This window comes from Anolis carolinensis, chromosome 2 (assembly GCF_035594765.1).
Source record: "Anolis carolinensis isolate JA03-04 chromosome 2, rAnoCar3.1.pri, whole genome shotgun sequence".
Taxonomy (NCBI): Eukaryota; Metazoa; Chordata; class Lepidosauria; order Squamata; family Dactyloidae; genus Anolis; species Anolis carolinensis.
Window position 1 is genome coordinate 81691203 of NC_085842.1, and position 25979 is coordinate 81717181.

Here is a 25979-nt window from a genome sequence, read left to right on the forward strand (position 1 = left end):
TTATCATGTTCTGTATGCCTTCTTGTTTTTTCCTAGTTACCGTGCAAAAGCATATTTCCCCAACTGGATCACTTTGGTTACCATAGATGTTTTCCTTCCTTCACCCAACCCACACGTTAGTAAATATGTATTACTTTGAAATACCTTTCCTCACACATATTACCTCTGATTGTGTTTTGATTGCGCCTTTTCTGCATGGCAGAGGCTTGAACTGGATAGCTTATGTGGTTTATTCCAACTCTATGATTCTATGATACTTTTTAAGTACAGTAGAGTCTCACTTATCCAAGCTAAATGGGCCAGCAGAAGCTTGGATAAGCGAATATCTTGGATAATAAGGAGGGATTCAGGAAAAGCCTATTAAACATCAAATTAGGTTATGATTTTATAAATTAAGCACCAAATCATGTTATACAAGAAATTTGAAAGAAAAAGTAGTTCAATACGCAGTAAGGTTATGTTGTAATTACTGTATTTACGAATTTAGCACCAAAATATCATGATATATTAAAAACATTGACTACAAAAATGGCTTGGATAATCTAGAAGCTTGGATAAGCGAGGCTCAGATAAGTGAGACTGTACTGTACAATGGACCCTTGGTATTAATAGGGGATTGGTTCCAGGAGTCCCCATGGATACCAAAAAACTTGCAACGCCAAGTTTCCATTAAGAAAATGAGTGAATGCATTCACTCTTGAGGCTTGCCGACAGACTACAAATATGTTCACTTAAAACTTGCATAGGGCAGCAGTGGGGGAGGACCTCTTGGAATTCCCTGGGCCATTACTGAGTGGCACAGAAGTTCCAAGTATCCACTTTGTCTCCTGACTGCCAAAGATGCTCTATCGTATGTATTGTTAAGGGACTAGCTGCTGACTAGTCATTATGCAGGGGACCTAAGTTGCTAAAGCTCACTCACAAATTTGCACGAACTCTATACTAGTGATGGGCGAATGCTTTAGGTGTACTCTCTCCTGCAGTGGCAGCTCTTCCCAATGCTACTCATATGTCATCTCCCCCAGCAGTCTAGCTGGTGTTCTTCCCACCGTGGACTCAAATGTACAGAACTATTACATTTGATTTCTTGGTGGATTGAATCCATGGATCATATGGCAGTCCCATGTACTTTCGAGTTTTGGTATTACATTATCCAGGTATGAGGACTTGATTGAAAACGGACCTACTTTCACTGAATTTACAGCACTCAATGATTTTATCTTACACAAGCACTACAGACTTTTCAAATAGTACTGTCATAAACATTTGCTGTGGCTTCTGCCTGTATAAGAATTTTAATAGTGAGATCTAAAAATACATTTAATGCCCTAATCTACTTTTTGCCCTTCCCAGCAAAGAATGAGGTCACAACATATCTAATGGAATGGGCCTCCGTACCTGACAGTTTTATATGAAGAATGACAAGATGAAGTCAATACACTACCTAAAGAATTCACTCCTCTCAAGGTATGATTTACAACAAGCTAAAGCTTATTACTGCATACACACTTCCAGTTCTCTTTTATTTTCTATGCACAATGAGGCTATCATGCTGGAAAGTGTTGAACTTCAAAAATAGGTCACTTCCAGTTCCTTATTCATATAATGTATTATATTGGCTGCAAAGCTGTTGAAATTCATAGGGAATATTGTATGGGAAATGTGGGTGACTATAAAAAGAATATGGAATTTGTAGCGTATCTACAGATTCTACATATATGGTTTCAACCATCCATGGCTTGAAAATATCCTCCCACCCCCACAATATAAAAGCAAACCTTGATTTTGCTACTACTACTACTACTACTACTATTATTATTATTATTATTATTATTATTATTATTATTATTATTATTTGAAACACAACAAGATGAGTCCACAGCAGACACTCTGCTGGCTGTTGTATTGGATCACACATCGGACACTTCCCAAGTGTCTAGGACTGTGTGATGTATCGGCGAATAATGCATGCAGATCCCAGTAAGTTGGCCTTCTGCTGCTGGCAGATAGTAATTTTGCGCCAATTGTGTTTAAGTGCAGGCCAAGGTCTTTAGGCACTGCACCCAGTGTGCTGATCATCACTGGGACCACCTTGACTGGCTAGTGCCAGAGTCTTTGTAATTCGATCTTTAAATCCTCATATCATGTCAGCTTTTCCAGTTGTTTCTCCTCAATTGTGCTGTCACCTGGGATTGCAACATCGACAATCCATACTTTGTTTTTTAACACGACTGTGAGGTCAGGAGTATTGTGTTCCAAAACCCTGTCTGTCTGAATTAGGAAGTCCCAGAGTAGCTTGACATGTTCATTCTCTGTAGCTTTTTCCGGCTTGTGATCCCACCAGTTCTTTGTTGCAGGCAGATAGTATTTGTGACACAAGTTCCAATTAATCATCTGAGCAACAGTGTTATGCCTCTGCTTATAGTCTGTCTGTGTGATCTTCTTGCAGCAGCTGAGGATGTGATCTATTGTTTCATCTTTCTTGCAGAGTCTAGATTTGGCGTCTGTCGTCGACTTTTCAATTTTGGTTTTGATGGCATTGGTTCTAATGGCTTGTTCTTGGGCTGCCAAAATCAGGCCCTCCGTCTCCTTTTTCAAAGTTCCATTTGTGAGTCACAGCCATGTTTTTTTTTTTTGGTCAATTTGGCTTTCGATTTTTCCCAGGAACTGTCCACGGAGAGCCTTCTTTTGCCAGTTTTCTCTTCTGCTCTGGATTGTGTTTTTACGTTATTTGTCTTTTGCACTTGAAGCAGTTTACTACTGTTGACTTCCCTCAATGTTGGTTCTTGACTGCCTTTCACATAATCTGCCAAGGCATGTTTCTCTTCTTCTACCGTTTGTTTCACTTGCAGAAGCCCTCTGCCTCCTGATTTTCTGGGCAGGTAAAGTCTGTTGACATCACTATGTGGGTGTAATGAGTAGTGGATTGTCATCAGTTTTCTTGTTTTTCTGTCTAGATCATCTAGCTCTGCTTGTGTCCAGATCACAATTCCAGCAGTGTATCTAATGACGGGGATGGCCCAGGTGTTGATAGCCTTGATCGTATTTCCGCCATTTAATTTGCTCTTCAAAACCTTTCTGACTCTTTGGATATATTCTTTGCTGACCACATTTTTCACATGCCCATGCTTGATATTGTCCAACTGTAGTATACCCAGATATTTATAGGCTTCAGGCTGATTGCATTTTATGGTTTATCCATTTGGCATTTCTATCCCCACACTGTGAGTAATTTTCCCTTTCTTTAATGCCACTCTGGCACATTTATCTAGGCTAAACTCCATACTGATGTCAGTGCTGAAGATTCTGACTGTGTTGGTCAGTGATTGGATTTCTGTTTCTGATTTTCCGTAAAGCTTTAGATCAGGGGTCCCCAAACTAAGGCCCGGGGGCCGGATGCGGCCCTCCAAGGTCATTTACCTGGCCCCCGCCCTCAGTTTTGTAATATATTTTAATATCAGTTTTAATAATATAATATATTGTATATACATATAATATTGATAAAAATATTATAATGTTATACAATATAATACTAATAATAATAACATATAATAATATTAATTATATGTTATTTATTACATATAGTATTACAGTATAGTGGTATAGTTCAATATAGTAATGTATAATGCTAATATTGTGCTATGCTAATAATATAATATATTGTATGTACATGCAGCTGCTCTGAGTCCCCTTCGGGTAAGAAGGGTGGGATATAAATGTAGTAAATAAATGTAGTAAGTAAATAAATAAATAATGTTAGACTTAGGCTCACCCAAATTCTGAAATGACTTGAAGGCACACAACAACAACAACAACAACAACAACAACAACAACAACAACAATCCTAATTAACTTGACTATCTCATTGGCCAGTAGCAAGCCCACATTTTCCATTGAAATCCTGATAGGTTTATGCTGGTTACAATTGTTTTCATTTTTAAATATTGTATTGTTCTTTCATTGTTGTTGTTGTTTTGCATTACAAATAAGAGATGTGCCGTGTGCATAGGAATTTGTTCATTTTTTTTTTCCAAATGATAATTCGGCCCCTCAACAGTCTGAAGGATTGTAGACCGGCCCTTTGCTTTAAAAGTTTGAGGACCCCTGCTTTAGATCATCCATGTACAACAAGTGGGAAATTTTTGGTGAATTTCTTGCTATTTGGTTGCCCAGGTTTGTTTTCTGTAGAATTACTGACAGAGGGACCATTGCAATGATGAACAGCCTGGCTATTATTATTATTATTATTATTATTATTATTATTATTATTATTATTATTATTATTATTATTATTTACTATACTTTTACCTGCCCTTCTCACCCTGGAGGGGACTCATTTTATTTTATATAAGGGACACAATTTTGTTACACCATTTTACTATATAATGGCATTTGAGCATCTACAGATTTTCGTATCCATGGTGGATAATGGACTGAAGCCTCAGTGGATACCAAGGGCCCATTGTAATTAACCCCCACTGGTATTCTCAGAAGATTTACATGAATTCCTGATTCCAAAGAAAACTGCTGTGCTCAAAGATGCTTTGATTCTCCTTTCTGAAGAGAAAGGGTGGGGTATAAATAATAATATTAATAATAATGGTGATCAGCATACTGGGTGCAGTGCCTAAAGACCTTGGACATCACTTAAAAGCAATCATCAGCTGTCAGATGCAAAAGGCCACCCTATAAGGATCTGCACGCATTATTCGCCAATACATCACATAGTACTAGACACTTGGTGAGTATTTGACGTCTGATCCAATACAACAGCCAGCACAGTGATCTTGTTTGCTGTGTACTAATCTTGCTGTGTATCAAATAATAATAACACTGACATGATAGTTGTGCAATCTTCTGAAGTATCAACCTAGTCAACAATTGCAGTCAGAATTTCTCTGTATCTGGTTCATGGATTAAGAGGCTGAAAGCAAATTTCTCATTATTCTGTTCCTGGAGGTGGGGACTTTTTTAAAAAAATACATACATACATAATCTGAGTCATTTTGTAAGCCCACAAAATTTCATACTTTTAACCTGAAATACACAGTTTAGGCTTATCTGCCCCTTTATATCCATCTCAAATAGTAAGGATTATAAATAAACATTATAAAGACTATATAAAAATGATTTTACCTTATTGGGTTACTGTTCTTCTGAGTGCATCTGCTTACCGTACTAAGCTACATTCAGAATGCGATGGCATGCCCAAGCCTTTGGGAAAACTATAGTGTCTGGCTTTACTCAGGGGCTATCTGTATACCTTCTGATTAAGATCAAGACCCTGAACATACCCATGCACTTTAGGCAAAGTGAAAGTTAACCAAAACAAGTTACTGAAAACAGGAAGAACACAGAGCTAACTCCACCCAGGACTATTGTAAGATAACGTAAAACAATACATTACAAAAGGAGATTTTGCTGGTTGCAGTCATCTCTCTGGAATCCCTGAAAGTCTTTTGCTTTTGATGTAAAGCAATGGATTATAAGCTGCTGCTTATTAGCTGTCTTGGTCTTCTATTTTGTGAAACTTAGGCTGACCACAAGCTTCTGTTGTCTCTGGGACTGATGGTATATGAATACTGCTAAATGCAGGTGCTAAGGTTGCCTGTTTGGATTGCTGGGCCTAAGATTACCAGACAATGACCAGGCCTCTAATCACTGTAGCTCTGATGCAGAAAGAAAAAGAGGCAGAGCAAGAAAACTCAGAACAGGCAAATGGAACAGACCAACTAAGGCTGGCTTCTAGGGGGATTTTATGCTCCACCTCAAAACTAATACAAATGGAGGTATCTATACTATTGGGAAAACCTAAACAGAGGGAACTGAAGCAAAGGAGAGGAAAAGTCAGAGCCAAGACTTCACACAGAAGTTATTTATTTGATTTCAAGCATTAAAGAAACCAAACAATCCATAACTTCTGGATGTACCTTAGGACACAGATGCACCCAGAAAAACAGACATGAGCGGCTGGCCAAATAAGGTAAATAAAATATGATATAAGTAGTTCCCTCAAGTTCCAGTGTTTTGTGTAGCAGTTTAATTAGTAACAACTGCCCCAATTTATTGACAAATCTAGTGCTCGCAGTTCTTTGTGAAAGGATTCAACTATTAACCGAATAATTATTTTTAGGGACAATTCTACCCAAAACAATTGCTTTACCATGACTTTTTGCAGCTGCACATCAAAAGAGATAGTATATTTAAAATCCTGCAACTACCATTAGGTGTGACAGTGATTTGTCTTATCTTGTTTTTAGCTCCCCATTCCCTTTTATAAAATCAGCATAAGCACGAATCTACAAAATAAAAGAATTAGATAAAAAAGCATATTGCACTCACTGGAGCAATGCCTGAATTCAAAACGGAGGTGAGAGCCACGGAACCTGTCTATGGGAATGGGAAGTTTGATGACTTCTCCCCAGCGAGGACTGTTACTGTGATAGAGGACAAAGGAATGATATACACTCCTACTTGGCTCCCCTGAGCCCAGGCTGATGCATTCCTGGAAAAAAAAATTAAAAGACAAAGGAAAAAAATAATAATGTCACATTAAAAAAACAATCAGTAAGAATGAGAAATGTTGTATAGTTCAGTCTAGTTCAAATCTATCTGTGAAATGAAATCTTAAAATAGTTTTTCTAAGTGGATCAGAGGAACAGGAAGAAAACTCCCCCTTACCATCATGGTGGCTGGTGCAATCTCATTTTCTTTGTGGAAAACAGTGCACATCTTTTGGGGAAAGGAAGGAAAGCCAGCCAATCAGATGCAGACTGGTTGGTTGGTAAGAGGAGACCTTTAATCATGGAGTGGAGGCTGCACTCCAATCTTCTCCTAAATAAAATAACTCCCTCAAAACGTTGACATTCAATCACCTTCAAAGGTACATTTTTACCCAGATTCCTTCAGTTCTGGGCACCAGGGCTGACTGTCATCTTTGGGATACATTCTAATTTTATTTGTCACATCTTTGGCAGTTTTTGGACCAGATTATGATGAAACAAAGCCTGGATGCCTGTCACACATAGATTGAGATCATTTAAATTAATCTTTCAGATGTAGAAAATCAGGGTCACAACCAGTTTACAGAATGGGAGGTGTGCCACAATCCCCGGTGGCAGGAAAACCAGACAGGGGCTTCCATATATATGATTCCAGGCTGGGAGAATCTGTTTCAACTGGGCAGAAGGAATATTGCTTTTGGATTGAGACATGATGAACCATGCCTTTTCAGCTGTAACCAGCTGTGGCATTTTTATATCAACATATACTGTCTGTGTTTGTTATGGTCAAGTGGAATCACAGAATTGGTTGCTGGCTCCACAACTGAGGGTTAATGGCGATATTCATGTATTATATTAACCTTCAGAAGCCATTCCTTCTGTTGATTGTTGAAAAAGGTAAGGGACTGGCATTTTTGAAATTCAGAGATTTGTTAACTCATAGCACTGAATTAATCAGAATTACTTTCTATAGTATGAACCCATGTGTCTGTGGGATCGCTCAATTTCATTTCCATGTACCTGACAAAATATATAATCTCTTGGTAATTTCTAGGTCCTCTATGTGATTCTATGTTATGCTTCCACTTGAAGTTGACTGCAGGCAAACTAGAGAACTTTGAATTTGTTTTAATGATTTAACTGGGAATTTTTAAATACTATTTATATTTAACCCGTTTCAATGTTTGCATATTTGTATATTCTAAATGGCTATGCTGATACTTTTATGTTAAGCTGCTTTGAGTCTCCTGTGAGGGAGATAAAGCGGGGTATAAATAAATAAATAATAACTAGTGATGCATAGAGAGGTGGCCTCTGTAGGGATTTTCTATGTCTTCCATTAGAACTATAGTATTACTAATAAAAATGATAAGTCATAAGGTTATTGTAGCCCCTTGAACCCAGCCTTTCTCATAGCACAGCATATTAGCTGACCATAGGGGAAAAACCTTGTTCTTTGACTTCCAAGACCTCTTCTCCCATTGTTAGTACCTCATAATGGTAGGGCTGGAAGAACAGCAATTTTAGTGGTAGCAATGCTGTAAACAATCTTTCAAATCTACTTTAACCTCAATGAATTAGAAGATCTACAGAATAAGATTTTTTTTAGATATCCCCCTTAAATTCAGTTTATCTTTTAAACTTTAATGATTACAAGAATCTATTATCACAACTTTTGTTATCAGTCTAGAATATAACCAGGAGAAGCTGAAACATTTCCTACTCTTAAGCCAAGCAGAAATTAGTGGTGGAATTGCGGGAACTGGTTTACCATCCCTTCCTTTCCCAGCTGTTTATTTCTGTCTTATTTACATTTTCCCAATTTTTCCAGTAGGGAAATAATGTCAGCAGCTCACTCGCTCCATTCTATAGTTCTGATAACAAAATGAAGAATACAAGGGCAGAGTAGATGTAGTGAAACCTAATATTTTTTGTATTCCAAACGCCTCACTTTGTGGTTTATTTCCAGCAGAACAGTACTAGTGAAGTTGAAAAGATGGCAGAGGCTTCTACATCTAAGTATGGAAGTTTTTGCAGACAGAGAAGAAAATCTGCTAAATGGCCTCTGGGTCACCCTTCCAGGGACTATGAGACAGCAATGTAATATGTAACAACAGATAATGTAGGAGCTTTAAAAATGTTCATTTTCCCAAAGCATTTCTAGTCATAAAAGTTTAGCCATCTTATGTAAGCTACTAAGCAAAAACCATGGCAAATCTCCCTAGTGCTATATCAGTTAGGGCCAGTTAGGGTCTTCAAGGTTATAATGTCATTCTCTCAGCTGATCCCTCAAGTCCAAACTGTTGTGCTATGAGATGATTCTATATAGAAACAACCAGAGTTGAGCATATGTAGGAGAACATTTAATCAGAATGCATTAGTGGAATGACAGAATTTGCATTTACTGTGCATAGATTCATAAAGGCAACCCATGGTAATGTGATTAAGAGATCAGAACAGAAATTCTTAATGGATTCAAATGTTTAAAAACCTGAAAAGGCAAATGAATGAACTACTGTATATAACTACCCCTACGCCACATTTAACAGAAATGTAACAGCATACCTTCAGAATCTCTCCATCTGCATAAAGAACATACATAGTCACTTCAATATTCTTCTGTACACTTTTCCCACCTCTTTCAAAGTCCCCTTTTTCTAAAGTCAGGTACAGGTCATTGCGTATATCACCTACATATAAAGAAAGAAACCACCTTTAGAAAACAAAACAGAAGTTGTGATGTCTCTGTGAAGGCCAATCATGTGTTGCTCACAATTTTGATGGGAATCCAACGCATTTGAATTATAAAATAAATAGTTAATAAAAATGAACATTTCAACAATAGTGCATTAAATCAGATGGCTGTTAGTAATGCTTTATGAAATCTAAGTTCAAGGAAATCATTTATGAAACAAAGGGGAGGGGAAGGAAGTGGGGTAATATTTTAATTTGCTTTGCTAAGTTATCTGGTTAATTTAAAAAGGCCAAACCACTCATGGCAAATATACCTGATCAGCAATGGAAGAGAAGCAACCTGCAGAAGCTACACTGCATTTACTCTGATTTTTGCAGCTCACCCACCATGACCTTAATGCTGCATGTAGACTACAAACAATTGGCTGGCTTATCCCAAGGTACTGTACTCAGGTAGCAGCACCAGGCTTCTGAACTTGATGACACTTTTCTACTTCAAAATATGTCAGGCATCTTCTGCATTGTTTCTGCCCTTCCCTTGATACCTGGGCAGGGCACTGTTATAGGGTTGATGCTGACATTATATAGCTAAAGTGGATACTGCCACTGAATAGTTTTACCAGGGAAGCCCTGCAGCAGTTATCTGTTCTGCTACCTAATAGGTCCGGACATTACCTTAAAGAGAAAAATAGTGTCTAGCACTATATGTCACAAGGAAATGCTATTTTATCATATATCTGTCTATAATTTATATGTCAGATGGTGGAAGATATCAAACATTTTTTGATTGACTGTCCAGCATATACTGAACACCGATACAGATATTTACATCCATTACTATCCAATTTCAGGGCCCCCAACAGAAATGATCTTCTGACATTCCTCTTGCAAGGACAAAAAAGGTCCACCATAATCAGAGTAAGCCTCTTTGTTCTGAAAGCTATCAAGAAAAGAGCACATTTCCTGAAAGAAGAATCAGGAAAATAGGACTCTGGCTGTAAACAGAAGGTCAGCTGCTGCCCTCTCCACCTTTTTGCCTCATGTTAATTTGTGTTGTATTTTGAAATGGTCATATGACTGATCAAATAAATAATAATAATAATAATATGTCAATTCAAATAAATGAAAAATCTTCTCGGACACCAATTTGACTGACAAGTCATGATAGGATAGGGACCTTCAAGAATATTGGCAACTAAGTGGAAAATATGGCAATCCGTCAATCTGCTAATTCAAATATTACTGGAAAAAGGAATTCAACATGAAATAACAGCATGGATATTATGTAGTCTACTTGGAAAGAAGAACTGGGGAAGATTTTATAACTATTATCCTTACAATCACTTCCACACCATTGAATTTACTTCTGAGTAAACATACAAAGCACTGTTCTATACACAATTCATTCACCTTTCCTTTTCACAATTTGATCTTCTGCAGTCCACCCATAGTATATAACACACTTTGATCAGTTTGACAGATTGAAAGGAAATATTTACCAGTGTTTCAGTGTTTTCACACCCCACCAGGTGGCATGAAAAAATTGATGACACCCATACAACATAAATAACTTAATAATTATTTTTCTGAAACTAAATTCTTTTTGTACTGTCTGTTTAGGTATTAAATTCTGCAATCTACAGTGTTGGTATAACCAGTATATCCCTATTTAATTTAAGGGAGTGATGTTCCAATAGGCGGAAAAGCATAACAGAGTACCATATATATCCTCCACCCTAACTGGTACAAGCTGATAGAGTTTTGGAAGCATTAGAAGATCTGTTATTTCATTCCTCCCAATCTTTATTACAGGGGTCCCCAAACTAAGGCCCGGGGGCCGGATGCGGCCCTCCAAGGTCATTTACCTGGCCCCCGCCCTCAGTTTTATAATATAATATTTTATATCTGTTTTAATAATATAATATATTGTATATACATATAATATTGATAATATTATGTTATACAATATAATACTAATAGTAATACCATATAATAATATTAATTATATGTTATATATTACATAGAATATAATAGTATAGAGGTATAGTTCAATATAGTAATATATAATGCTAATATTGTGTTATGCTAATAATATAATGTATTGTATGTACAGCTGCTCTGAGTCCCCTTCGGGGTGAGAAGGGTGGGATATAAATGTAGTAAATAAATGCAGTAAATAAATAATTAATTTTAGACTTAGGCTTGGCCAAAGTCTGAAATGACTTGAAGGCAACAACAATCCTAATTAACTTGACTATCTCATTGGCTAGAAGCAGACACAACTTTCCATTGAAATCCTGATAAGTTTATGTTGGTTAAAATTGTTTTCATTTTTAAATATTGTATTGTTCTTTCGTTGTTGTTGTTGTTGCACTACAAATAAGATATGTGCAGTGTGCACAGGAATTTGTTTGTATTTTTTTCCAAATGATAATTCGGCCCCTCAACAGTCTGAAAGATTGTGGACCGGCCCTCGGCTTAAAAAGTTTGGGGACCCCTGCTTTATTAGAATAGGTCTAAACCCTCTACCATTTCAGAGTCATTTCACTGTTTGTACAACCAAAGAGTAAGATGGTGGGGGTATATAGGAAGAAACAACATATTCCTTCAGCTTGTCTTTGAAGCAATTTCCTGAGTTAGAAAAAAAATGACGAAGAAATGGATGAAAGACAGAATAAAGATTTTTATCCCCTGGTGCTCACTCTCGTATGAGGCTGTCCTAGTTTTGAGATCCTGGGAACACTTAGAACCTAATCACATAAGTATGCCTCCCATAAGCATGCCGCATTTCTTTTCTGACTGAATGGATACTGAATGCAGATGGGATGCATACTGACCCCATCACACCCAAATACTATGATTCTTACCTTTGGAAAATGCTGCGATTTGTCCCATCACACCATGGAAGGCTGGCTCCTCCCAATCTGCTCAGAAGACCTCCTATGTCACTATGTGACCTTAACATTTTCTTTCTAAATCTGTGCAGTGATGTAGCTTTGCAAGATTTTAAAATGTACTCGTATCTGCACAGTAAATGCATTTGCCTGATTACTACCTTTTGGCATGAAAAATGGAGATCTATAATACAGAGGACTGAGGAATCTAAACTTATCGAATTTCTAAATGATAGATTATTGATTAATTGGATATGGCTCCTTTGCTGCAACTACTGATGCTGCTGCTACGGTTACTGCTTCAGTTTGATGAGGCTGAACTCGAGGTGATACAAAGGCCACAGCAGATTCTGAAAATGCTGATTGTCCTTCTGTTCAGATACAACAGAAGAAGAAATTGAACAGAATCTGGTTTAAATTTTTAAAAATATAATGAGATAAAGCAGCAATTCCTGATTTCCTTAATCCTGGAGATCTTTCCCCCTTGACATCCCAAACAGAAATGGCAACTGCTTCCATCATCAACAGCCCAAAGCCTAAATACTCTGCCCACCAGACGCCCCACCCCCCAAAATTCAAGTCATATCATTGCTGATGGGATACATACTGATTTCCTGATCACACACAAGAAGAGTGCTTCAGTGACAGAAAACTCTGTAGTATTTCAAATACTACATTAGAATATCATCTAGAAATACTCTGTTTCTGTGATTTTGCAGATGGATTCAGAGAGATGACCAACGGGATGGAGCAAATGTCATGTGATGGAACCTGCTGGAAATTGTGCACTATCAGTCTCAGAAATGGAGTATTTCCTAATGTGATGAAGTCCTTACTCTTGCCTTTCTACCACTAGTGACATGTTCGGGAAAGACACAAGAGGGCCTTTTTGCTGTCTACTCCCAAGCTGTGGAGGTGTTACACTGGCCCCTTTTTTACTCTTCTTTCTCTGGCAGGCCAAGATAATTTCATTCCGATAGGTTTTTGGCCATTCATTGGGTTTTATGGGTATGTTTTTAATGGCAGATGCTGTTCTTTTCCCTTCCCATTCAATTGTTTTAAAGCACATAAACTGTTTTTAATACATGGCTGTTCTAATATTATAATTTGTTTAATTATTTGTTGCTGTTATTATTAATTTTAGCTGTAACCTGTTTAAATCTATTTTATAATTTGCCTTTGGTTTCTGAACTGGGTGAGATATTAATAATACAAACCAAACAACCAGGGAAAGGACTGAATCTGAAACTAAATCTGGTTGAAATAGACACCAATAGAGCTTACAATGAGGTAAGTTTATTCACAAAAGAAAAAAGAGAACATAAGAATCAAAAGAGTATAGAGTGATAGTCGGAATATGTATATGGTCATAAAACAAAACAAAACTAAAACTAAAACTAAACAAACAAAGCCAAACATCCAAGGGCAACAAACCTCACAGAGACAACAACAGCAACTTATGATAAAAATGCTGTGAATACTTCAAAACCCTCTGAGATACAAGGCAATGTCAAAGTGTAGCCTTCATATTCTTTACTCATAACAATCCATGAAATGAAAATTACAAAGCAAACAAGCCCAGTAATTAGCATACAAGCTAACTTCCATAAAAGCCAACTGGAGCCAGGTTCCCTCATTAGCAAAGGATCAGTGTGTTGCCTTTCAAAACACTGATATCAGAAGTGTTTGACACATTAGTTCATCTTATTAGAAACAGAAAGTGCTGGAACTAGAAGTACTACTCAGTCTAAGAGGGAAAGCAAATTAAAACCCTTTACACGTGCTTTATTGACACGAATATGGCAACTGGGTTTTATAATTGTATGCATTTCCCTGAAAACTACTTTCTATTATGATAACACTTCTATATTTAAGTAACTGTATGTAAAGTCTGTAGAATAGTAAGTAAAGGTCTAGCATTTTTATTTGCCCATTACTGTATTTGTAATTTTGGCTGTTTAAAAATATATCCACTGTATACACTTGTTCTTTGTCCCCCTCCAATTTTTTTCAGGAGAGGAAAGGACTATGCTCTGAATTTGTGTGTGTATTTGTGTGTGAGAGAGAGTGGGAGGGAGAGAATGTACTACAACTTAAACTTCTTGGAAATCCTGTTATCAACAGCCCTGATCAGAACTTCCAAACTCAGAGCCATGTCTCCTTTGACTGAGTCAATCCACCTGTCACTCTCTTACTCCCTTCAATTATCCCCATCATTACTATCTTTTTCAGTGAGTCATGTATATTGAATATTTTCAGGTTGAGAGCCATTGTTTTTTCCCCAGTATTTCTTGGCAATTTTTAAAAATAATGTTGATTCTTTTGATGTAGCTTGAAAAAGCATTGGCATGCCATCTATTCCTGTTGGTTTATTTCTCTCAAGGGCTTTGAGAGCAATTTCCACTTTCCTTTTCAAAATTGTATGTTCTTCCTCAAAAGGTTCTAGTCTAAGATATTAGCATCCTTTCATCTCTTTTGTATAGCTCTTCCGTGAATTGTTTCTGATGTCTATTCATTGTCGTTAATTACTGTTGAGTCAGTTTCATCTTCATTTTATGAGAACCTGATGAATAAGGGATGTCCAAAACACCCAGCCTTTAATAGCTTTGTTCGGGACCTGGAAATCCAGGGCTGTGACATTCTTGAGTAAGCCCACCTATTATGCTACCTTCCTCTTCTCCTACTGCCTCCCACTTCAGCAAACAGTACCATCTTTCATAAAGAGACTTGTCATCCCATTATATGGTCAAAGTATGGTATCTTCAATTTGGTCATTTCAGTAAGTAGACCTAATTTGCTGTCGCATCAATTTATTGATCTTTTTTCCAATCCATGGTAATGCAAGAACTCTCCTGTAGAGCCACATTTCAAATTAGCTGATGATCTTCTGGACAGCTTTTTCACTGTCCAAATCTTACAAACATGTCTCCTAATACAATGGCCTAATTGAATGATTAAACACATTCAAATCAATGAAACATTGGTTGACTTATAAAGTTCTCATTGATTCAACTGGGATTAATAGCTGAATTGAGGCCAAACATACTATTTTAGTGTTTTCAGAGTACTGACATTAGGAATACAGTTATTTCCTAGATATTGTCATGCAAAATTATGTTTTTGGAAAGGCTGTTGTTGTAATTACATGCCTTCAAGTCTTTTCCAACATATGGTGCTTCAGCAGCAAACCTGTCATGGGGTTTCTTGACAAGATTTGTTTAGAAATAATTTTTCTTTGTCTTACTATTGACTGACAAGGTCTGCTTAGTCAAGGTTACACAGTGCGTTCCCATGATTGAGTACAGATTTGAACCCTGGTCTCCCCTTGGAGTCAACACTCAAATCATTACACCATGCTGGTGGCCCCTCACTGTAATTGAAATTCATCTATTCATATCACTAATGCATTTGACAAAACATTCCATTTTTGGGAATGGATATTATTAGAGATCCATTTAATAATCTCATGGGTTATGTTATTAGGTCTCTGTTCACGCCTTACTCCAAATGACATGCCGCATCCAAGCGAGAAGGAAAAAGGAAATAACACCAGAGTAGCTCTGTTATCACAAACTGGTTTTTTAGAGTATGATCCCTAAGTAACCTCTTCTAGAAGCATAACCTACAAGGGGCAACATTAAGTTGGGGCAATCACTAGTCTCTGAGCTGTGTAGTTTTAGCCAGAATATACAAGGCATTATAGGAGGGGGAAAGGGTGATCTAACACCTGAGGTGAATGCTTTGTGACACATATTCTCCCTGCCAAATTGATTCATTTTTTCAATCTCAAACATTCAATGAAAAATATGAAGTAGAGATGGGAAACAGCAAGCAATAAATGGACAGAACACAGTAAATCAAAAACTTACACCCAACTATCTTCATCTCTGCGCCATTAAGAAAGGGAAGAGAATGAAGGTAAAGTAAACAACGAGCCAGCAAAATTTAGACAAGAAAAATAAAAACCAAATATCACAATATAGAAGATGAATCCATGCATTTTCATCAGACACTCAAAATAAAAGACTGAGTATTTTCAATGGGTAAAATAGAAAAGCTGTTCCTTGATCTGTGGTATGTCTGTAAACACAGAATGCAAATAAGGAACTAGAGGTCCTTTGAGCAAATCCAAATAGCCTTGTCTTATCCAATGGGATCTCCCATTTTTAACCAGTACACTCCCATACCAAATCGGAAGTTAATTTTTAATGATCCCTAAATTTCAGTCATTTGCCATGTCACAGGAACAGAGGATGGATGTGTACAGAAATGACTGCAGATTCTTCTGGTCTTGGCTACAGTTGAGAAGAAAAGCAGCATATGTTTTCTTGTTTGCTGCTCTTTAAAACAACAGAATGATTTCAACGGTTTGGGGAAAAAAGACACAAAATAGGTACATGAATATAATATTCATTGATCCTCTATGCACGGAAAAATCAATGTTAGGAAAGTTTTAGATATAGCAACATTTTTTAAAGAGTCTTTCCAAATGCAGCCCTGTTGCTGTTTGTTCTAATCCCCTCTACAGGTTTTCAACTTCCTGACTCTATGGATCCTCAGTTCACTCTCCTTTCTAGTCACTCACCCTGCCAAACAACCATTCTGCCTCCTTTTAAGATTTACTCTTAGAACTATTTGGGAGCCCTGCAAAAACATCTGTAGTCATGCTTACGTAGAACCTTCATGTTTCCAAATGAGTTTCAAATAGGAATACAGCTTCCTCCAAAACTTGCCTTAGTGCAATCTGCTACAGTTAGCCCTCCACATTAATTGTACTCAGGGGCACAGGACCTTTGTGAAATTGAAATACCATGAATAAAGAAATTGCTATTGATTTTGCCTGAGAGAACACCTATCTAGGATTTTTTAGGTTCTCCAGCACAGCTCTATGGTCAACGTCAGCTGGAGGCTGACCACAGAACAGTATTGAAATATCTAGACCAGTGGTTCTCAACCTGTGGGTCCCTAGGTGTTTTGGCCTACAACTCCCAGAAATCCCAACCAGTTTACCAGCTGTTAGGATTTCTGGAAATTGAAGATCAAAACATCTGGGGACCCACAGGTTGAGAACCACTGATCTATAGATTCTTAGAGGGATTCCTTAGAAATCCCTAAGACCTATAGCATAAGTGGAGAAAGTTGAAGATAGGTTCACACTGAAGGTCCTAGAAATTCCTACAGAACATATTTTAATCAACTCCATGAATAATTAAATGTGCAAAAGTCAAACCTGTGAATGTGGAGGGGGTGACTGCAAAAGATTGTTTATCTGTGAACTAATGAAGAGCAGAAGGAGGGGAAAGAGCACAGGAACCGCAAGAGTATAGCAGGTGGAAAGGGAAGAGTTCTGAAGTAGGGATGGGACTAGAGATGATGTGTGTGTGTGTGTGAATGAATGGGGTGTGTAGAAATACTGGGAGGAAGGGTGCCACCTAGGAGTGGGGAGGGAAACACTCCCTCAATGCTTGCAGCAAGTAGCTATGTCATATCTGAGCAGGATTAAAATCCCTTTCTTTTCAAAAGCAATTTGCAAAACAACATTGGAAGAAGATGCTATTTACAAAAAGCAAGGATAAAGCTCCTTAAAGCTCACAGAAATGGTTTTGTGACTAGTACAAGCTATTTCATTCTACTGCCAAACGTCTGAAAAGGCCAAAAGAAAAGTGGTCCAAGAATATCAAGAAGAACTTTCCATTAATTGAAATGCCCTCAAGTTATGTGCTTGTGAGAACTAACCTTCCATTAGACCAGTAGTGGTTCTCAACATGTAGGTCCCCAGATGTTTTGGCCGTCAACTCCCAGAAATCCTAATAGCTGTTAAACTGACTGGGATTTCTGGGAATTGTGGGCCAAAACACCTGGGGACCCACAGATTGAGAACCACTGCATTAGAAGAATAAGGCAACTGGCATAAGGTGCAGATGCTAAGAAGTGGTAACTAGATGAAGGATTGAGCTTTGTGCCACACAGCTTGAGCGACACCACTTAAGCCAGTGGTTCTCAACCTGGGTCCCCATATGTTTTTGGTCTTCAACTCCCAGAAATCATAACAGCTGGTAAACTGGCTGGGATTTCTGGGAGTTGTAGGCAAAAAACATCTAGGGACCCTGGGTTGAGAACCACTGACTTAAGCCATGTTGCTAACTTCTGGTGTGGCACAGAAGCCTCTCTTATTACATCGCCAACAAAAAAAATTCTCAGTATACCCAGTAACAGGTCTTAGATTTGAGGCATCAAATGTGTGTTGATCAGTGTTAGCAGTCCTGAATTAAAATTCAGTGTCATCGCAGTTGGCTTGTTGTACACAGAATGGAGGGGGCCAATTACAAATAACAGCTTGAAAAAAAGGTTCTGCCCTTCCAGCAGAGTATTACCAACAATTCTCTAGTTTAAGACCATTGTGCTCCAGCCATTCCTCTATGGATACTATGTACTGTGCTGTCCTCTTGCCATCACTTCTTTCTTTCTGCTATGCAAATTGTGATGCCACAAATATAATCAATCCTACACAAAACAAGGAAGATTTTTCTACACTTACTATCATGGTAAATAGTTCTATACATATATAGCTAAACTACACACTTTCTGGAAAGTTGCCTTTAAACACTGAAACATACAAACAAGAATATTTTCAAAAGCTTAATCATTTTATTGTCTTCTATATCACTGGCAAAAACCTGTTTGGAGCAAGTGAACAATAACATCATCTTCTTACCAGGCATGATGACATCTGGAAAACCAATTTTTCTTGTAACAGCTATCCCTCTGTTAAAAATCATGGGATACTCTCTTCGAATTTGCTCCATCTCACCATGAAGAAGCTGAAGAGAAATTATAAGTCCTGCAAAAAAGAAATTATTTTTTAAAATCACAAAATCACAAAATTAAATTCATTTCAAAAACCAAAAAATAGCCCGCACAAACTCCTGATGAGAAGTATGATAATATTTTTAATAGAATCAAACACAGCAATTATGTGAAATTAATTTGTAATACAGGTCTTTCCTCTCCCCTCCAAAGTAGAGGAGGAAACTCAAAACACTGATATCAAGCAATTTATGGCTGCCTTTCCCTCAACACATGAAATAGTCATGTTTTCCCACATTTATCTCTTCAAAGAGGGTTGGAAGTCTTTCACTTTATGTTTGTTAATCTGTATCTAGTGTCCTGGTCTGCAGATTCCTAGGATGAAATCTACTCACAAGAAAGCTTTGAAACAGATTAATTTATTTTTTACATCAATACAAGATGGAGAGAAAGTAACTTCTGAGCTTTATAAGCGAAAAGCATTGCTAATATCCTCAGACAAAATGCCCCTTCTCCTTCTCTCCCCCTTTTGCCTACTTTGTTTACCTATTACCAGGCTCTGATCCCCCAACTATCGCTTTACTTCTAGCCCCATAGCTATCACTCTTTGATTGTTATGGCTCTGGCCCTTTTCTCAACCTTGAATAATAACAGATGGGCCAAGCTATAGCTCTGCTGTAAATTCCATCCCTGACATGGATTTCTTTGAAATTTTCCTTTGAAGGTTCAGAGGGGTTCATGACATCTAACATAACCTCCAGTCCTCTTGTGTCCCCTAGGCCCCCAAAGTGTGTCCACAAAGCCTCCCCTTGTCAAAATAGATCAAAATCACAACAGAACAGTTTTGGGAAGGAATTAACTAAAATCAAAACTAAATTGACATCATTAATGTTTCAATTTCAATTATGTTTGCATAATTTTAGGGATTTCTAGCTGGCTTTTAAGCTACATGGGGCACATGGGGCGAGCAAAATTGTGTTTTGCAGCTTTTGGTGTGAAATATCACCCAGAATTTTAACATTTTTAGTGAATTCAAGAAGCACAAAAGGGGGCACAGAGCAAAACCTGGCCCCCTCCCACTTCAGCGTTGCCCACCTGGATCCATCCAGAGTTCCTCAGAGTTCACCAGTTTTGTCACTTGCTCAAACAAGGGCTGACAAACATCGATGCGCCCAGGAAAGTTACATTACAGAACTTCATGATAATATATATTTGTTATGCAAACAATTGTTTGTTCAGTCATAATTCTTATGATGGTTCAGCATGACATGTGCATTCAGTTTGTCTTTCAATCTCAGTACATTATTGTATTGAACTATGAATTTTTATTTACAGATGATATGTTAAATTGTGTGTATTTGTTTTGCAAGGGTAAGTATTATAGTTATTGCATGAAGGGGGTAGCCATCTAAGCGTTCTGAAGCTGGTTGCCATGGAGAAGTAGGCAGAGCCAACTGCTGTTTAGCAGAAGAGAGAACAGAATTTGAAAAGTAACAGTGTGCGATCTGAGAGTCACAGGGAAGAGACTGGTTCCAGGTTAGGGAAAACAGGGAAGCTCAGATATCTAGTTGTGTCATATTAAGCAAGTCATGTGACTTGTTTAGGTTTATTGGTAGAATCTGAGTGGTAAAAGGAAGCAATTCCAGTTAGATCAGAAGTGTTCAGTTAATAGCATCAGTTGAAGGAATAGGAAAAAGTTTAAACTGCTCAAGAAAAGGAGAAAGTCTTTTGAAAGTGGATTCATCATGTGTCATTATTGCAACTGTTGAAGAAAGTGTACCTTTAAGTGAGAAACTACATTGAAACCACTAAACTCTGTGCCTGAATAAACTTGTTATTGTTCTTTCAACATCCATGCCTCTGTCGCATATATTCTAAACCATGTTACGCTACCATCTAAAGTGAAGAAGAAGAAAGAAAAGGAAAAAAAGTAAAAGGTCTCCGTCTTTGGTGGTCGTATTGTTACAATTTGGTGGCAGTCTTTATAAATTCTTTACAAATTGGTGGCAGCGGTGGGATAAAAAAGATTCCCCCCTGCCTGAAAGAGCTTTAGTCGTTATTAGTCCTTTACAAATTGGTGGCAGTTGTTATAAATTCATTACAATTATCTTTCATAGACATCAGTTAAGCACATTGCTTCTAAAAAGGGACATATTTCATATCGATAAAAAACATATTTGTACAGTCAATTTTCAACTTTCATGAGACACGTGATATCTGCAAAAGTGGAAAACCATAAATATAAATAAAAATCATGAAGCTATTTTTTGTTTTACCTGAGAGAACAAGTCTCAATGCATTTCTAGATTCACTGGAAGCTGACCTATAAATTGTACTGGATGACCTAGAAATGCCTAAAGAGAACACTTTTTGTTCATTCGCATGGCGGGCAGTAGTGGTAGAGATATAGTACTCCAAGAATAATCAAATCCACAAATGCATAACACAGAGATATGGATGGTTGATAGCGCTACATTAAAGTGGTAAAAAAGCTCATCTAACTCAACATATCTGTAGTACACCAGGCACCATACATCCCATATTTCATTCATTGATAAATTTTACTTCTCTTATATTTACGTATTTGGTACTATTTTGGCATATCAAAATTGTACATCTGATATTTTCACATCTTTTACATGCAGAAGTATTTTTTGAACTTTAGTTTCTAAAATGTGAAAGAACATGAAATGCAACAGGTATTTTTCCTACAGTAGAGGCTCACTTATCCAACATAAACGGGCCGGAAGAATGTTGGATAAGCAAAAATGTTGGATAATAAGGAGGGATTAAGGAAAAGCCTATTAAACATCAAATTATGTTATGATTTTACAAATTAAGCACCAAAACATCATATTTTACAACAAGTCTGCCACTTGTTTGGGAGTGTGACTGCACTTGTGTTATTGTTGGGTGTGCTGGCCTGCTGCGCATTGCGGCCTAGAGAAACAGCTATGGATCTGGGTGGGAGGCAGACTGCATTGGATAATCCAGAATGTCGGATAAGTGAAGGTTGGATAAGCAAGACTCTATTCTATTGAGAAATCACAATGGATGTTCCATGACACTCCAGCTTTGCCATCAACAGGTCTGCACCATAATTTAATCAATTAATTTATTTACACTCTTGTAAACATTTTACAGAAATTTCTTTAAACATCTGAATATGCAGTGTATGATGTACACTGCATATTCACATGTTGCCTCAAGCCTCTTCTAGACTTTGCTGTACCTTGAGAAGGAATAAATTAGTTCGAATAGCTGTTCTAGATCATGTGACTCCCTTTGCCTATGTTTGACACTAATTCACCATGCCCAATTACCACACAATCCTGCTAAGCAACCTCAGTTGTCATCCTCTATCAGAAAATGATTCTATTAGCAACATAAGCAACAACGAGACAATTCGTAATAGTCTAAAACATCCTCTAGTGATTCTAAGTCATGTTCTTGATTCCCCTTTGTTTTCAGGTTCAGTTGATGACACACTTAGACCGAAGGCCTGTAGAATAATGACAGTGTCAGATATTTCAGATAATTGTAACATATGGCACAGCATGACCAAAGAATCTTGGGTTCTTACTGTTATCCATCATTCAACATTTTTCCTCTTCTTGGAGGCTTCAGGAGTATTACGACTCCTGTTCTTCATAAGGAAACTGTAATGCACATCCAAAAAAATGCAGTAGAGTGTGTGTCTCACTCCCAAAATTACAGGGGGTATTTCACTAGTCTTGGTCTAAGGGCCCATCTACACGGGCTGAATGAATTTGGGCTAGTGGTGAATGGACTCCATGATGTTCACATGAAACATGAGTCCCATTCGGCCTCAGGCCCCTTCCACACAGCTGTATAAAATCTACATTGAACTGGATTATATAGCAGTGTGGACTCAGATAACCCAGTTCAAAGCAGATATTGTGAATTATCTGCCTTGATATTCTGGGTTACATGGTTCTGTAGAAAGGTGATTAATGCAGCTTAAGGTTGCTTAATGCAACTTTTCCCACATTAAAAAAAATTGCAGGATGTTTGTGAGCTTCCCTGAAGCTCTGGAGCTTTCCCTCTATATGTGGCATTTTCAACTGTCTTGTTATTTTCCTGATTTAATTATAGTGGAACACTATTGTATGTGACTGAAATCCCTTTTGGGTATAAATAAAGCTAATTAAAAAGAACTGATTTGATGTGTAACTAGACAATGTGTTTCAAACTAAAAGCAAAGCCATGTTCTTTTATCTTCAGGTACGTAAGGGAAAAAGCTGTAACTTTTCACTATAGAAACTATTGACATGATGCATGCCTTCTAATCTATAAAAGGAACAGTTCATACAGCCAATTTATAAGATCTGTGACCCATAAGGTTCTTCTTACTACCATCCACAGACACAGAATGAGATCATTGTTTTCCTTTTGTCTGAGAGGCTTCCACAATTATTGAATTAGAAGGTAGATGCTGAAAAGAGAACCAACACTTACTGAATTGGCATCTGAAAGGAAAACAAAAGAGAAGGAAGCAAAACAGAGGAAGAAACAATGGTCTCCTTCAAAGGAATTGTCCATGCGGACATGATGCTATCACGCCAGATAACCAAACTGACTCATCGGTTTTGACTGTGGCAGTCCCAGTATATTAACAATGGCTCACAGTACTTCTTGGTGCTGATGTGAAGGGGAAACCTTATTGTGAACAGTCCTTAAAATATGGAGGGAAAATATGTCTGGAGGAAGTATATATATATCAGGAGGATTTGGAGGATAAGGAAGGATAACAGAACTGAGGAATTTATATGAGTAAATATGGTAACTTATATAAGAAGGTACGGTAACTGCCACCAACATGAGGTAATGTCTTTTAACGTAAATGATAAATGGTAAATGGTGAAAGGTAATGGCTTTCCCCCAGGCGCAGAGTGAGGCAAGGAGATTGATCTTTGTGAACAACAACGAAGTTCAAGTTTATTTGTACATAAGCTTGTGGTTGCAATATATAGACGTTTCAGGATCTTGAGTTACAGTGCAGTCTTATTTGTATGAATACTTCTTAAACAACTTCTCTTCAAAGAACAGTGATCTAACTATCACTTTAACAATCAAGCCGTGGATTGATTTTCTTTTTTTTTTGTATTATTATTTTTTTTTAAACCGACTCCCTCTAGACTAAACTCCCGGTCAGCTTATATCCTCAGCCTTTCCCTGAATGACAATAAGCTGCCATCTGCTTGTGTGAACAAGCCTCAATTTCCCAGCTTTTCTAAGCTGTCAAAGAGCAACCTCTCTTCAGCTGATTCAAACAGCCCCTAACTTCCTCAAAAGTCGAACAACAACTAACTTTTTAAAAAAGGGTTTAAGCTTTAACTGCCAACTAAGCCACACCCCCTTCTCCTCCAAAGAGAGGCTATGTTGCTATGGCAACCTGTTGTATACTGTTTCCAGCTGGCTTCTATGCGAGGCCTGCCTTCGTTAATATATAACTCCTTTTTTTCTTTTTTTTACAAACAAATAAAATCATATTAATAATTTCTGTTAACTCATAACATCCTTACACTTATCATAAACATAGACTGAATGTTGGTACACTTTATAGTACTGACATGGTGACCCTAATCTTGACAGAACTACTACAAATTTTAAAAGATTGGTAAGACATGAGGATTCTGGTAGTTAGCCATCAGATCATAATTAAGATCATCTGCCTAACTAGAATATCTTTAGGGTAAAGGTTTCCCTGATGTTAAGTCCAGTCGTGACCGACTCTGGGGGTTGGTGCTCATCTCCATTTCTAAGCCGAAGAGCCGGCGTTGTCCCTAGACACCTCCAAGGTCATGTGGCCAGCATGACTGCATGGAGCGCCGTTACCTTCCCGCCAGAGTGGTACCTATTGATCTACTCACATTTTGCATGTTTTCGAACTGTTAGGTTGGCAGGAGCTGGGGCTAACAGCGGGCGCTCATTCCGCTTCTGGGATTTGAACCTGGAACCTTTTGGTCTGCAAGTTCAGCAGCTCAGCGCTTTAACACACTGTGCCACCAGGGCCCCCCAGAATATATTTAGCAATAGTAAATATGGCCATGTATCTAAGTGGAATATAGCCTTACAATTACAACAAAAATCAATCTGAACATATTAACACCAATTTTAGTGGCTTGTTGTTCCAATAGGTATATCCATGGATGTTAATATCTTCAGGTTGAATGCTCTTTCCAGCTCTGTTCATAAAACAAACAGCTAGAATGAACCACATCAATGGAGGCACAGGTATCCAACAAAGGTTTCAGCATAACTTGGCAATCTATTTAGCACAAATTAGTGGGACCATAGAATTGTGCCGGAGGACCTAGAAATGCTTTGAGGGAAGAAAAGCACTGTGTTAATTATTTTTATTTATATTCACAGCTTTCCCACTTTTTTAAGGGATCCTGTGCCCAAACACCTAATGAGGGCTGACTGTTTTAATCTTTTTGTGTAAATACAAAATGTTCTAAACTTTAGATGGTGTTAATATTGATGACACTTGTTTTTTTAAATGACAATACATTCATGATTACTTCATTAAATTAGGTAATTATTTTATTGCATTGTGAATTTTGTACAATATGGACAATACATGGTCCATTGATGAACATTTCAAAGATGATCTATACCTACAGTGACTTAAATTGTATATATTCAAGCACACTAAATAGGATTTGGGAGTGAGAGAAAGAAGGGCGGCAGAAGATGAGGCTGATTAGTATGGAGTATTACATTTGTTAAAGTAATACAATATATAATAAAGAGATCAATTTTTAAGGATTCTGTTATTTTAATTTGTCCTCCTTTTTATGTCCCTGCTTGTCTTAGCATCATATGGAGAAGCTGGTGATTTATATCTCTTTGTCTCTTCTCAGTGTTTTAATTCTGGACTCTTGCTTGGAACTGGAGGCAGAAGCTAATTTAAACCTGACACCAAACACCAGTTGATGTGAAAATTGACAGCCACACTCAATGTTGATGTAGATCAATGGTTCTCAACCTGTGGGTCCCCAGGTGTTTTGGTCTACAACTCCCAGAAATCTCCGCCAGTTTACCAGCTGTTAGG

At 37.6% G+C, this 25979-nt stretch overlaps 1 protein-coding gene across 11 annotated transcripts in view; it reads right to left on the reverse strand.

Annotated features, from left to right (window-relative positions):
- Positions 1-25979, reverse strand: part of dock3 (dedicator of cytokinesis 3) — a 241236-nt gene that overhangs the window by 91427 nt on the left and 123830 nt on the right. For all 11 annotated transcript variants that reach the window (XM_062970075.1, XM_062970074.1, XM_062970073.1 and 8 more), the window contains exons 14-16: positions 18807-18932; positions 9069-9193; positions 6343-6505 (exon numbers count right to left, since the gene is read on the reverse strand). In XM_062970075.1, coding sequence (XP_062826145.1) covers positions 6343-6505; positions 9069-9193; positions 18807-18932 — 414 coding nt within the window. The remainder of the gene's footprint in view (positions 1-6342; positions 6506-9068; positions 9194-18806; positions 18933-25979) is intronic.